Below are 15,112 nucleotides of genomic sequence, written 5' to 3'. Positions count from 1 at the left end.
GTAATATTTACATTAGTTATTTCCATTCTTCTTAAAAAGATGCATGTTTAAAAAGTCCATGCAGATGTGGAACTTTGCTTGTTCCAAGATGTGCTGATTTATGTCTTCAAAGACTGTCCTTGAACTGAGCTTAGGCTGTGTGTTCACTCTGAGTCATCTCAGTTACAAACTAGGTGCCTCGTATGATATATTACATCCTCAAATAAGTAAACATACCTCACAGATATTAAAACTTTTTGTATCACATTGCATTAGTTATCTACATTTATTATTTTTAAAAAAATCTAATTATGAACCAATCGAAATGGGTAGTTATATTAAAATCAAATCAAAACCTGTATTTACGGAAGTTTGAATGAACCTAAATGTAGTGTATACTTTTACTAGGAACAGAAATTCGTTGTGTCCATGCAGAATTACTAAATATTCTCTGGTATTTGTGGCAGTCTCTAATACTATGAGCCAGAGAGCACAGGAGCCTTAATAAATACGCTAAGGCATGAGAGGTGTTATCATACTATTTCCTGGATTGTTTTTAAATATTAGCCCTTTGCACGTATGAGACTTGGAACAAATATTATTTCCTAACTTTATTGAAGCTTGGTAAGAGTTAGTAACAATTTTTAAGGAAAAAAAAAAAAAAAAACTTCTGTAGATTATCTCTGCCATTTTCCTTAAGAGGAGACAGGGTGGCACCCTAACCATTCCTGACATAGAATTGCTACTTACAGGATCTTATACAACATGATGTGATATAGCACTGCCTGTTGAAAAGTTTAGCAATTTTATATCATGAGATAAAAATCAGTGCACTTTTTGCCTATCAGCTGTAAAATATTTCTTTGGAAATCTGATCCTAGGTATTGCTATACTTTTCAAGAGAATGTTCTATGTTGTGTATTAGTTCTGGCTGCATAGATACTTGGTTTCTGGTTTATCATGTATATTTAGATCCCTTACAGATGAACTGATGTGTTCTAGACAGGAAGTGGCATGTAGGAGATATAGGAATGGGCTGAAGTATCCTTTATATTTGCCTTTGTATCTAGGGGAGTTGAAAATAGGCAAGAATGGAGAGAAATTTTGTATGGCAGTACACAGAATTTTGCAAGTTTATTGTGAGCCCTGCAGCAATCCGATCCATTTTAGTTACTGGTAAGTTTGTTAAATTATGTTTGAAAATGTACATCTTCGAGGATGGCCATCTAATTACTATTTCGTCCACCATGTCAAATACAACTTATTTTAAAGATTCTTTGCAAAGATATAGCATTGGCATTGCATAGATTTTTAGGAATAAATTGAAAGAACTTTTGTTAGTGAATTCATTTGACTTTTCCATTGTTGTCATGGTTAATACCAAAGTGAAGTTAACATTACATGGATAGCATAGTCATGTGTTATTTTGGAATAATAATAAAATTAGTATCTGTTTCTGTAGTGTGACTCCAGTGTAGAAGTCTGAGGTGATTCATTGGATGTCTGAGAAACAATAGTCCTTCTCACATAAAAGAGCAAGAAAGTCCATGGCATCCTAGTAATTTTATATGGTTCTGAATAGGAAGATGATTTATAGTAAGAAATGCTTTTTTTCCCGTTCTTTCATGGACTGTGGAGCTCATAGGGAGGCATTTCTGGTGTTTCTTTTTGGCAATGCCAGTGTTTAGGAAGGGAGTCCTAGGTGGTGCAGATGGTTAAGCGCTGAACCACTAACCAAAAGGTTGGCGGTTCAGACCCACCCAGAGGCACCTTGGAAGGAAGTCCTGGCCATCTGCTTCTGAAAGGTGACAGCCTCGAAAACCCTATGGAGCACAGTTATACTCTGCACGCATGGGATCGCCAGGAGTCAGAATTCACTGGGTGACGCTAACGACAGTTTAAGAGTCCTAGCCATCTTCCTCCCAAGCAGAATTCCCTGAACAGATTGGGAAATGGTGTAATCTCTGTGAAACTGTTTTCTTTACTCTTTTCAGCTATTTGGACAGAGGCATTGTATGTAAAAGTACATAAGCAATTATTTGTGAGGTGGCCTTGACTGTTGATTCAGCTAATTTAAAATGAACAGATTGTTTATTAGCTGTGCTTCTCTACAGAAATATTAAAAAAAATTCAGGGGGTCCCTTGGTAGCTGTGTTCTCCTTGTAAATGTCTAACTTTGACTTAAGAACAAATAAAAGAGTATCACTGATTTGTAAGACAATATTTGTTTTCTTTGTTTGGCTTAAAGCAGTGGGGCAAGCTAATATAATTGAATTTTAATTTCCTGTAATGAAGTACTTCATTGCTTGGTACATTTTTTGTCACTGATAACCGTGTAATCCACCAAAGTACCAATTTTTAAAATAATCATAATTTTGTTATCAATTCTTGCTATGAGGAATTTTATGATTTGAAAAAGAATGGTCACATTATGAAGGAAAGTGTTATTTTTTAGGCCTTTTGAAACTAAAAGAGCTTTTTAAAGACCAACCAGAGGGTAGAATAATGGCACAGTCTTTTTAGGATTTAATAATTTTCAAGTTTTCCTCATTACTAAATTTCCTTAATTACTTATAAGAATGAGTACTTCTGCATTTGCAATTCATTTAGAATTTTGTGGTTTTAGCCTTTCTCGTGAATATTAATAGGTAATTTAGGGTACAGTATAAAACAACATAGATTTTTTTATTGCTGATAAAGCCTAGCCTGTAGCCATTTATTATTATAAACTGTAGTAAGATACACAATGAAGGCATATGTGTTTTCATATTAAGGATAGTATTTTCATGTATCAGTGCTGCTGGTTGGAAATTGTTCTGTGTAAGTCTGGAGTAAAACATTATTAAAGCTTAATTGAATGCAACCATTCATTTTTATTTTGTTTATTCATCCATTCAACAGACATATCAATTGCTTAACCTTTGGAACATATCACTATGTGCTTCTGTATGTTTATATGGACATTTGCAATTAATTGCCACTTTTCGTTTCAATATTACATAAGTTATTTATTTTCTCTGCTCTTGTGAATTTTCCTGAGGGCGTACTTGGACATAAGATAAATGAAATGCGGCATAATTCTCAGAATTTTAAAAAAAATTAATGTAAATTGTTTTTTAAAAAAGGGATAAATAAAAAGCTTGTATAAAAAATAGCTGTGTTCTTCCAAAGCAATATTGTGTACATATTTAAAATTCCCTAATATGGCATGTTATTCAAAAGAATATTGTGATGAAGACTGCTATGGAGAAGTGACTAACGTATGTGTGTTTCTTATGTTAGGTGTACTTAACGAGGGATATTTATACATATGTGTGTAGATATACTGTGATGTTTTATTTGTGGGATATAAGGAAACTATACAGTTGTGATTCTGTTTTTGATATGGAATTTTAAAGGGATAGAACTAGTTTTCTCATGCTTATGAGAAAAAAATCGTGCATAATGTTTAAGGTATAATAGTTTTTGTCAGCAAAATAGAGATTAGATTTGAATATGGTTATCTTTTGCATAATAAAATAATGAGATGGAAAACTGTGTTTATAATCAACTTTTTATGATCACATAATGAAGTTCTCTGTACTTTATATGCAGTGCTACTCTTTTGGCATTCCTGGTTGAACTACTTAAAAGCTCAGTAGCCATGCAAGAACAGATGCTGGGTGGAAAAGGCTTTTTAGTCATTGGCTACCTACTTGAGAAGGTAAGTGGTATGTATTGATGGCCCTATTGCATGGCTGCTAAAGATGGGTACCTGATAATCACTAATATAATTTTCTGTGGTCTTCCTTGTGCAGAGGCCAACAAATTCTCTACTAACTCTCAGACATTTTTATATGATGCATTTGGTCATAAACATAGAAACTAGGGGTTAGAAGTTTTGAATAAAAATGGAAACTAATTAAAGAAAAATTATCTCATCTACTTTATTCGGAAGTTAGAAGTATTGTTGCTTTCAAGTTTTATCCTAGTTGTTTCTTTGTTGTCTTTACACTAACACTAAGGTTCTTAGAAATATTATCAATTTCATTTAATTTAAATGGTTTTACTTATGTCACATTTTTCAGTTATAAGGTCAAAATCTTTATTTTGTAATACCAAAGACACTGTTTTGTACTCTTTGCCCTCGCTTTTTAATTGCTGGACACCATGCCAAAACTGCGCAGTACACACAGGCAGCCCCGATCCCTAAATAGCCAGGAGGTCATCAGAGAAGGGGCACCAATCGCAGTAGCGATTCCTCCACAGACCCTGCGTCCTTCTGAGAGAGTCTGAAGGCCTCAGAGCGGCACAGCTTGGAGAGTTGCTCTGATTGCTTACAGCAGGAATTAGCTCAGGAGAGCAAATGCGGGTCCATTTCTGAGCATCCTCTCAACTCGAGAAGACTGGGCACGGATGAGGACTAGTCCATGGGCGCTTCATCCTGTCCCTTGGGTGAGGGAGTTAGAAAAGGTCGGGGGCTACCTTCTGCAAGTACCACCTAACCAGGTTGGCCTAGTGAGGTAGGCTGGACACCAGTGCTGCTCATACTTCCACCTGGCACCAAAGCTGAGGGACCTCAGCCAGTCATTTTATCCCCCAAAGCGCACCTGATATACTACGTGGACAAGGACAGGCCTCAGAGGGTGGGGGGCTGGGGAGGCTTCATCATGGCCTCTCCCTTCCTGAGGCCCGTGGGGGACTCCCAGTTCATTTGCACACGTTTGAACTTTGCCTAGCTGTTTTATAAAACAAAGCACCTCAGTTGCTAGGGCTATTTTTAGAAACCAGGGAGGAAAGGCCAAACTTAGTTTTTTTCCTACATTAATATATTTGTATTTTGAAAGTGTCTCTTCTCTATCAATATATAGTATCCAAACCACTGCCATCGAGTCAATTGCGACTCATAGCGACCCTACAGGACCGAGTAGAACTTCCCTGTAGAGTTTCCAAGGAGCGCCTGGCGGATCCGAACTGCTGACCTTTTGGTTAGCAGCCGTAGCACTTAACCACTGCGCCACCAGGGTTTCCAATGTATAGTGTAGTATAGTAATAGTATAGTACAGTACAGTATAGTATAAAAACCAAAGTGATTTCCATCAAGTTGATTCTGACTCACAGAGACCCTGTAGGAAAGAGTAGAACTACTCCACAGAATTTCCAAGGAGCGCCTGGTGGATTTGAACTGCCAGCCTTTTGGTTAGCAGCCATAGCACTTAACCGCTAGCCACCAGAGTTTCCTTTCAAAAGCAATATCCTTAAAATTATAATACTGTCAATTTAGTGTGTATGTCATTGTGGTTTCAATTTGTGTTTTTTCACATTGTTAATAAGCTTAGGCATATTTCCATATATTTTATTAGATATTCATCTTTTCTTTGGAGTATTCATGTCTTTTGCCCATATTTGAGTCCCTATTTTTGCCCCAAATCCCCAGCCCTAGGCAACCTCTAATATATTTTCCGTTTATATGTATTTGCCTATTTTGGACATTTTATGTAAATGGAATTATATAATGTCTCCTTTGTGACTGGCTTCTTCCACTTAGCAAAATGTTTTCAAGAGGTCAGTCATCCTGTAGCATGTATCAGCACTTCATTTCTTTTTAGGTTTATTCCGTTGTATGGGCATTCCAAAGTTTGTTTTGTTATGCTTAGAACATTTTCTTCTTTTAATTTTTTTTGAAATATATTGAACAGTACACAGATCTTAACTGTACAGGTTGATTAGCTTTTATGTATGTTTTCACTGTTGTAACCCCCAGCCAGATGATGGTAAAGAACATTTTAGCACCCAACAAAATTCTTTTGTACCCCTTCTGAGTTAATATCCCCAGAGTTAACTACTATTTTGACTTCTATTACCATTGATTAGTTTTTCCAGTTTTTGCATCTCATACAAGTGAAATCATACAGTATGTACTCCTTTTAAAAATCTGACTTCTTTCACTCAAGATAAAGCCTTTGAAATTCATCAGCATTATTGAGTGTAGCAGTTATATTCTATTGTGTGTATATACCACTATTTACTTACTCTGATGTTAATGAAAATTTAGGGCATTTCCAGGTTTAGGATATTATAAATAATGATGCTGTGAGGGTCCTTGTATATGTTTTTTGGTGGTCACTAGCACTTTTGTTGGGTACATGCCTAGGAGTAGAAATTTTGGGCTATACCATATGCATATATTCGGCTTTGGGAGATGCTACCAAATAGTTTTCTAAAATATTGAACCAATTTATGCATCTGCCAGCAGTGTATGGGAGTTCCAGTTGGTTTACATCCTTGTCAACATTTGGTATTGTCAGGCTTTTAAATATAAAACATTTCTTTGGGTCTGTCCAAAAACCAAAGCAAACCAGGTGCTGTCGAGTTGTTTCTGATTCATAGAGACCTTGTGTATGTCAGAGTAGTACTGCACTTCATAGAGTTTTCATGGCTCTGATCTTTTTGAAGTAGACTGGAAGCTGTACACTTAAGGCCTTTCTTTTGAGGCACCACTGGGTGGGCTCGAACCACCAACCTTTGTGGTAGAAACAATGCCTGAAATTACGTGACAGACTTTTGCAAGACCAACAACTTCTTTACTGCAAATACTTTTTTTCACCAACATAAACAATGACTATATATGTGGACCTTGCAAGATGAAACACACAGCAATCAAATCGACTATGTCTGTGGAAAGAGGCCATGGAAAAGCTTAATATCATCAGTCAGAACAAGGCCAGAGGCCGACTGCAGAACAGACCATCAATTGCTCCTATGTGCGTTCAAGTTGAAACTGAAGAAAACTAGAACTAGTTCACGAAAGCCAAAGTACTAAATTGAGTATATCCCACCTGAATTTAGAGACCGTCTCAAGAAGAGATTTGATGCTTTGAGCACGATGACTGAAGACCAGACAAGCTGTGAAATGACATCAAGGACATCATACTTGAAGAAAGCAAAAAGTTATTAAAAAACAGGAAAGGAGGAGGCGGGGCCAAGATGGCGGACTAGGTAGACGCTACCTCGGATCCCTCTTGCAACACAGACTTGGAAAAACAAGTGAATCGATCACATACATAACAATCTACGAACCCTGAACAACAAACACAGATTTAGAGACGGAAAACGAACAAATACGGGGAAGCAGCGACTGTTTTCGGAGCCTGGAGCCAGCATCCCAGTCAGGTAACCTTGGCGCCAGGCTTCTGGGCCTAGGGGAGCTGAACTCATAAATCTTGTGACGGCGCAAACAAGGGGTGCAGACCTACCCCCCTGAACTGAACCCGGGAGGGGGCCCAGCCGGTCCGCGGGGGTGGGATGGCAACACGGCTGGTGGGAGAAGTCCCCGGGAGGCAGTAACTGGTTTTGGAGCCGGGAGTGCAGCGGCCCAGCTGGGGAACCTTGGCGCCGGGCTTTTGACTGGACGCTGTCCCTGCGCAAGCACGGGGCGCAGCTCTACTCCCCTGAACTACCCCGGGAGGGGGCCCAGCCGGTCCGCGCGGGTGGCGTGGCGACGCGGCTGGCGGGACGAGAAGTCCCTGGGAGGCAGCGACTGATTTTGGAGCCAGGAGTGCAGCATCCCAGCAGGGGAACCTTGACGCTGGGCTTTGGACTGGCAGCGGAGGATCTGACCACGGCTTCAGTGGGCCAGACCCCCGGGGGCAATCTCCACACAGCCAGCACACATAGGCGACACGCCCCTCGGGAATCTAAGATAAAATAGTCATTCCAAGCAAGACAAGCAACTTTGGCTATATTCTGAGGTGCTACTCTCCTATCTCTCTGATCCCTCCCCCACCCTCCCCAGGCGGCTTCATTAACATTGGAATTTCCTGAGCCAGAGGAAGAATGGCTCTGGCTCCACAGCGGCTTTGCTTCCCCCCGCCCCCTTTTTTTTTCTTTTGCTCTTTTCCTAACCCACTCTTCTGGCCTGAGAGAAGGAACCACAAAAAACCCAGGGACCAAAAAACCATCCCTAATTGGACTAAAAACACAGAACCAGCTACAGCCAAGCATATATGATCCAAATCTCGGACTTTCATCCTTACAGGGAACAAGGTGGCAGTTATAATCCAAAGGCAGTTCTGATAGGGATCTGACTGCATTTTTTTTAGCGGATTTTCTGGAAAAACTAGTTTCCCAGTGATGGCTTGGAGACAGCAGTCCATATAAAACCACATAAAGAAGCAGACCATGACAGCTTCTACAACCCCCCCAAACAAAAGAATCAAAATCTTTCCCAAATGAAGATACAATCCTGGAATTATCAGATACAGAATATAAAAAACTAATTTACAGAATGCTTCAAGACATCAGAAACGAAATAAGGCAAACTGCAGAAAAAGCCAAGGAACACACTGATAAAACAGTTGAAGAACTCAAAAAGATTATTCAAGAACATAGTGGAAAAATTAATAAGTTGCAAGAATCCATAGAGAGACAGCATGTAGAAATCCAAAAGATTAACAATAAAATTACAGAATTAGACAACGCAATAGGAAGTCAGAGGAGCAGACTCGAGCAATTAGAATGCAGACTGGGAAACCTGGAGGACCAGGGAATTAACACCAACATAGCTGAAAAAAAAATCAGATAAAATAATTAAAAAAATGAAGAAACCCTAAGAATCATGTGGGACTCTATCAAGAAGGATAACTTGCGTGTGATTGGAGTTCCAGAACAGGGAGGGAGGACAGAAAACACAGAGAAAATAGTTGAAGATCTGCTGACAGAAAACTTCCCTGACATCATGAAAGATGAAAGGATATCTATCCAAGATGCTCATCGAACCCCATTTAAGATTGATCCAAAAAGAAAAACACCAAGACATGTTATCATCAAACTCGCCAAAACCAAAGATAAACAGAAAATTTTAAAAGCAGCCAGGGAGAAAAGAAAGGTCTCCTTCAAGGGAGAATCAATAAGAATAAGTTCAGACTACTCAGCAGAAACCATGCAGGCAAGAAGGGAATGGGACGACATATACAGAGCACTGAAGGAGAAAAACTGCCAGCCAAGGATCATATATCCAGCAAAACTCTCTCTGAAACATGAAGGCGAAATTAAGATATGTACAGATAAACACAAGTTTAGAGAATTTGCAAAAACCAAACCAAAGCTACAAGAAATACTAAAGGATATTGTTTGGTCAGAAAACCAATAATATCAGATATCAGCACAACACAAGGACACAGAACAGAACATCCTGATATCAACTCAAATAGGGAAATCACAAAAACAAATTAAGATTAATTTAAAAAAAATGCTCATAACAGGGAATCATTGAAGTCAATATGTAAAAGATCATAATACTCAAAAATAGGGACTAAATACAGGTGGCATAGAACTGCCATATGGAGAGTGATACAAGGCGATATAGAACAATACAGGTTAGGTTTTTACTTAGAAAAATAGGGGTAAATATTAAGGTAACCACAAAGAGGTATAACAACTCCATAACTCAAGATAAAAGCCAAGAAAAACGTAACGACTCAACGAACATAAAGTCAAACACTACGAAAATGAGGATCTCACAATTTACTAAGAAAAACGGTTCATCACAAAAAAGTATGTGGAAAAATGAAATTGTCAACAACACACATAAAAAGTCATCAAAATGACAACACTAAACACTTATTTATCTATAATTACACTGAATGTAAATGGACTAAATGCACAAATAAAGAGACAGAGAGTCTCGGACTGGATAAAGAAACACGATCCATCTATATGCTGCCTACAAGAGACACACCTTAGACTTAGAGACACAAACAAACTAAAATTCAAAGGATGGAAAAAAATATATCAAGCAAACAATGAGCAAAAAAGAAGAGGAGTAGCAATATTAATTTCTGACAAAATAGACTTTAGATTTAAATCCACCACAAAGGATAAAGAAGGACACTACATAATGATAAAAGGGACAATTGATCAGGAAGACATAACCATATTAAATATTTATGCACCCAGTGACAGGGCTGCAAGATACATAAATCAAATTTTAACAGAACTGAAAAGTGAGATAGACACCTCCACAATTATAGTAGGAGACTTCAACACACCACTTTCGGAGAAGGACAGGACATCCAGTAAGAAGCTCAACAGAGACACGGAAGACCTACTTAAAACAATCAACCAACTTGACCTCATTGACTTATACAGAACTCTCCACCCAACTTCTGCAAAGTATACTTTTTTTTCTAGCGCACATGGAACATTCTCTAGAATAGACCACATATTAGGCCATAAAACAAACCTTTGTAGAGTCCAAAACATCGAAATATTACAAAGCATCTTCTCAGACCACAAGGCAATAAAACTAGAAATCAATAACAGAAAAACTAGGGAAAAGAAATCAAATACTTGGAAAATGAACAATACCCTCCTGAAAAAAGACTGGGTTATAGAAGACATCAAGGAGGGAATAAGGAAATTCATAGAAAGCAATGAGAATGAAAATACTTCCTATCAAAACCTCTGGGACACAGCAAAAGCAGTGCTCAGAGGCCAATTTATATCGATAAATGCACACATACAAAAAGAAGAAAGAGCCAAAATCAGAGAACTGTCCCTACAACTTTAACAAATAGAAAGTGAGCAACAAAAGAACCCATCAGGCACCAGAAGAAAACAAATAATAAAAATTAGAGCTGAACTAAATGAATTAGAGAACAGAAAAACAATTGAAAGAATAAACAAAGCCAAAAGCTGGTTCTTTGAAAAAATTAACAAAATTGATAAACCATTGGCCAGACTGACTAAAGAAATACAGGAAAGGAAACAAATAACCCAAATAAGAAACGAGAAGGGCCACATCACAACAGACCCAACTGAAATTAAAAGAATCATATCAGATTATTATGAAAAACTGTACTCTAACAAATTTGCAAACCTAGAAGAAATGGATGAATTCCTGGAAAAACACTACCTACCTAAACTAACACATTCAGAAGTAGAACAACTAAATAGACCCATAACAAAAAAAGACATTGAAACGGTAATCAAAACACTCCCAACAAAAAAATACCCTGGCCTGGATGGCTTCACTGCAGAGTTCCACCAAACTTTCAGAGAAGAGTTAACACTACTACTACTAAAGGTTTTTCAAAGCATAGAAAATGATGGAATACTACCCAACTCATTCTATAAAGCCACCATCTCCCTGATACCAAAACCAGGTAAAGACATTACAAAAAAAGAAAATTACGGACCTATATCCCTCATGAACATAGATGCAAAAATCCTCAACAAAATTCTAGCCAATAGAATTCAAGAACATATCAAAAAAATAATTCACCACGATCAAGTGGGATTTATACCAGGTATGCAAAGCTGGTTTAATATTAGAAAAACCATTAATGTAATCCACCACATAAATAAAACAAAAGACAAAAACCACATGATCTTATCAATTGATGCAGAAAAGGCATTTGACAAAGTCCAACACCCATTCATGATAAAAACTCTCACCAAAATAGGAATTGAAGGAAAATTCCTCAAGATGCCCAACAGCGAACATCACTCTAAATGAAGAGAACCTGAAAGCATTTCCCTTGAGAACGGGAACCAGACAAGGATGGCCTTTATCACCGCTCTTATTCAACATCGTGCTAGAAGTCCTAGCCAGGGCAATTAGGCTAGACAAAAAAATAAAGGGCATCCGGATTGGCAAGGAGGAAGTAAAATTATCTCTATTTGCAGATGACGTGATCTTATAGACAGAAAACCCTAAGGAATCCTCCAGAAAACTACTGAAACTAATAGAAGAGTTTGACAGAGTCTCAGGTTATGAGATAAACATCCAAAAATCACTTGGATTCCTCTACATCAACAAAAAGAACATCGAAGAGGAAATAACCAAATCAATACCATTCACAGTAGCCCCCAAGAAGAGAAAATACTTAGGAATAAATCTTACTGAAGATGTAAAAGACCTATACAAAGAAAACTACAAAGCTCTACTGCAAGAAATCAAAAAGGACATACTTAAGTGGAAAAACATACCTTGCTCATGGATAGGAAGACTTAACATAGTAAAAATGTCTATTCTATCAAAAGCCATCTATACATACAATGCACTTCCGATCCAAATTCCAATGTCATTTTTTAAGGTGATAGAGAAACAAATCACCAACTTCATATGGAAGAGAAAGAAGCCTCGGATAAGCAAAGCATTACTGAAAAAGAAGAAGAAAGTGGGAGGCCTCACTCTACCTGATTTCAGAACCTATTACAGCCACAGTAGTCAAAACAGCCTGGTATTGGTACAACAACAGGCACATAGACCAGTGGAACAGAATTGAGAAGCCTGATATAAATCCATCCACATATAAGCAGCTAATATTTGACAAAGGCCCAGTGTCAGTTAATTGGGGAAAAGATAGTCTTTTTAACAAATGGTGCTGGCATACCTGGATATCCATTTGCAAAAAAATGAAACAGGACCCATACCTCACACCAAGCACAAAAACTAACTCCAAGTGGATCAAAGACCTAAACATAAAGACTAAAACGATAAAGATCATGGAAGAAAAAATAGGGACACCCCTAGGCGCCGTAATACAAGGCATAAACAGAATACAAAACATTACCAAAAATGACGAAGAGAAACCAGATAACTGGGAGCTCCTAAAAATCCAACACCTATGCTCATCTAAAGACTTCACCAAAAGAGTAAAAAGACCACCTACAGACTGGGAAAGAATTTTCAGCTATGACATCTCCGACCAGCGCCTGATCTCTAAAATATACATGATTCTGTCAAAACTCAACCACAAAAGACAAACAACCCAATCAAGAAGTGGGCAAAGGATATGAACACACACTTCACTAAAGAAGATATTCAGGCAGCTAACAGATACATGAGAAAATGCTCTCGATCATTAGCCATTAGAGATAAGCAAATTCAATCTACGATGAGATTCCATCTCACTCCAACAAGGCTGGCATTAATCCAAAAAACACAACATAATACATGTTGGAGAGGCTGCGGAGAGATTGGAACTCTTATACACTGCTGGTGGGATTGTAAAATGGTACAACCACTTTGGAAATCTGTGTGGCGTTATCTTAAACGGTTAGAAATAGAACTACCATACAACCCAGAAATCTCACTCCTTGGAATATACCCTAGAGAAACAAGAGCCTTCACACAAACAGATATATGCACACCCATGTTTATTGCAGCTCTGTTTACAATAGCAAAAAGCTGGAAGCAACCAAGGTGTCCATCAGCGGATGAATGGGTAAATAAATTGTGGTATATTCACACAATGGAATACTACGCATCGATAAAGAACAGTGACGAATCTGTGAAACATTTCATAACATGGAGGAACCTGGAAGGCATTATGCTGAGTGAAATTAGTCAGAGGCGAAAGGACAAATATTGTATAAGACCACTCTTATAAGATCTTGAGACATAGTATAAACTGAGAAGAACACATACTTTTGTGGTTATGTGGTGGGGAGGGAGGGAGTGAGGGAGGGAGAGGGTTTTTTTACTGATTAATTAATAGATAAGAACTGCTTTAGGTGAAGGGAAGGACAACACTCAATACATGGAAGGTCAGCTCAATTGGACTGGACCAAAAGCAAAGAAGTTTCCGGGATAAAATGAATGCTTCAAAGGTCAGCAGAGCAAGGGCAGGGGTTTGGGAACCATGGTTGAAGGGGACTTCTAAGTCAATTGGCAAAATAATTCTATTATGAAAACATTCTGCATCCCACTTTGAAATGTGGCGTCTGGGGTCTTAAATGCTAATAAGCGGCCATCTAAGATGCATCAATTGGTCTCAACCCACCTGGAGCAAAGGAGAATGAAGAACACCAAGGTCACACGACAACTAAGAGCCCAAGAGACAGAAAGGCCCACATGAACCAGAGACCTACATTATCCTGAGACCAGAAGAACTAGTTGATGCCCGGCCAGAATCGATGACTGCCCTGACAGGGAGCACAACAGAGAACCCCTGAGGGAGCAGGAGATCAGTGGGATACAGACCCCAAATTCTCATAAAAAGACCATACTTAATGGTCTGACTGAGACTAGAGGAATCCCGGCGGGCATGGTCCCCAAACCTTCTGTTGGCACAGGACAGGAACCATCCCCGAAGACAACTCATCAGACATGAAAGGGATTGGACAGTGGGTGGGACAGAGATGCTGATGAAGAGGTGGACACTTGAGACTGTGTTGGCATCTCCTGTCTGGAGAGGGGATGGGAGGATAGAGAGAGTTGAAAGCTGGCAAAATTGTCAAGAAAGGAGAGACTGGAAGGGCTGACTCATTAGAGGGAGAGCAAGTGGGAGTACGGAGTAAGGTGTAAATAAACTTATATGTGACAGTCTGACTTGATTTGTAAACGTTCATTTGAAGCTCAAGAAAAGTTAATAAAAAAAAAAAGAACAGGAAAGAAAGAAAAGACTAAAATGGATGTCAGAAGAGACTGTGAAAGTTGCTCTTGAACCTCGAGTACCTAAAGTGGAAGGACGAAATGATGAAGTAAAAGAGCTGAACAGAAGATTTCAAAGGGCATCTCGAGAAGACAGAGTAAAGTATTATAATGACACATGGAAAGACTTGGAGTTAGAACAGTAAAAGGGTAGAACATGCTTGCCATTTCTCGAGCTGAAAGAAGTGAAGAAAAAATTCTAGCCTCGAGTTGCAGTAGTGAGGGCTTCTATGGGGAAAATATTAAACAACGTCTATGCCAAGAAATTTGGAAGACAGCTACCTGGCAAACTGACTGGAAGAGATCCATATTTATGCCTATCCCCAAGAAAGGTGATCCAACCAAATGCAGAAATTATTGAACAATATCATTAATATCACACGCAAGCAAAGTTTTCCTGAAGATCATTCAAAAGTGGCTGTAGCAGTATATTGACCGAGAACTGCCAGAAATTCAAGCCAGATTCAGGAGAAGACGTGGAACCAGGGATATCATTGCTGATGTCAGATGGATTCTGGCTGAAAGCAGACAAGAGACAGTTGTTCAAACAGAACAAGAAAATACCACATGGCTTGAAGTCAGGAAGGGTTGTATCCTTTCACCATACTTAATCTGTATGGTGAGCAGATAATCAGTAGAAATTGATCAGATGTGTTTCGTTTTGTTGTACATAGGGTCGCCATGAGTCGGGACCGACTCGATGGCATCTAACAA

At 38.6% G+C, this 15,112-nt stretch overlaps 1 protein-coding gene across 5 annotated transcripts in view; it reads left to right on the top strand.

Moving 5' to 3' along the window:
* The window catches only part of NBEA (neurobeachin), a 914,947-nt gene that overhangs the window by 172,164 nt on the left and 727,671 nt on the right, over positions 1–15,112 (top strand). For all 5 annotated transcript variants that reach the window (XM_064269920.1, XM_064269919.1, XM_064269917.1 and 2 more), the window contains exon 11: positions 3,574–3,682. In XM_064269920.1, coding sequence (XP_064125990.1) covers positions 3,574–3,682 — 109 coding nt within the window. The remainder of the gene's footprint in view (positions 1–3,573; positions 3,683–15,112) is intronic.

The sequence above is a fragment of the Loxodonta africana genome, chromosome 17 (genome assembly GCF_030014295.1).
Source record: "Loxodonta africana isolate mLoxAfr1 chromosome 17, mLoxAfr1.hap2, whole genome shotgun sequence".
Classification (NCBI taxonomy): domain Eukaryota; kingdom Metazoa; phylum Chordata; class Mammalia; order Proboscidea; family Elephantidae; genus Loxodonta; species Loxodonta africana.
This window is presented reverse-complemented; position numbering and strand designations above follow the sequence as displayed.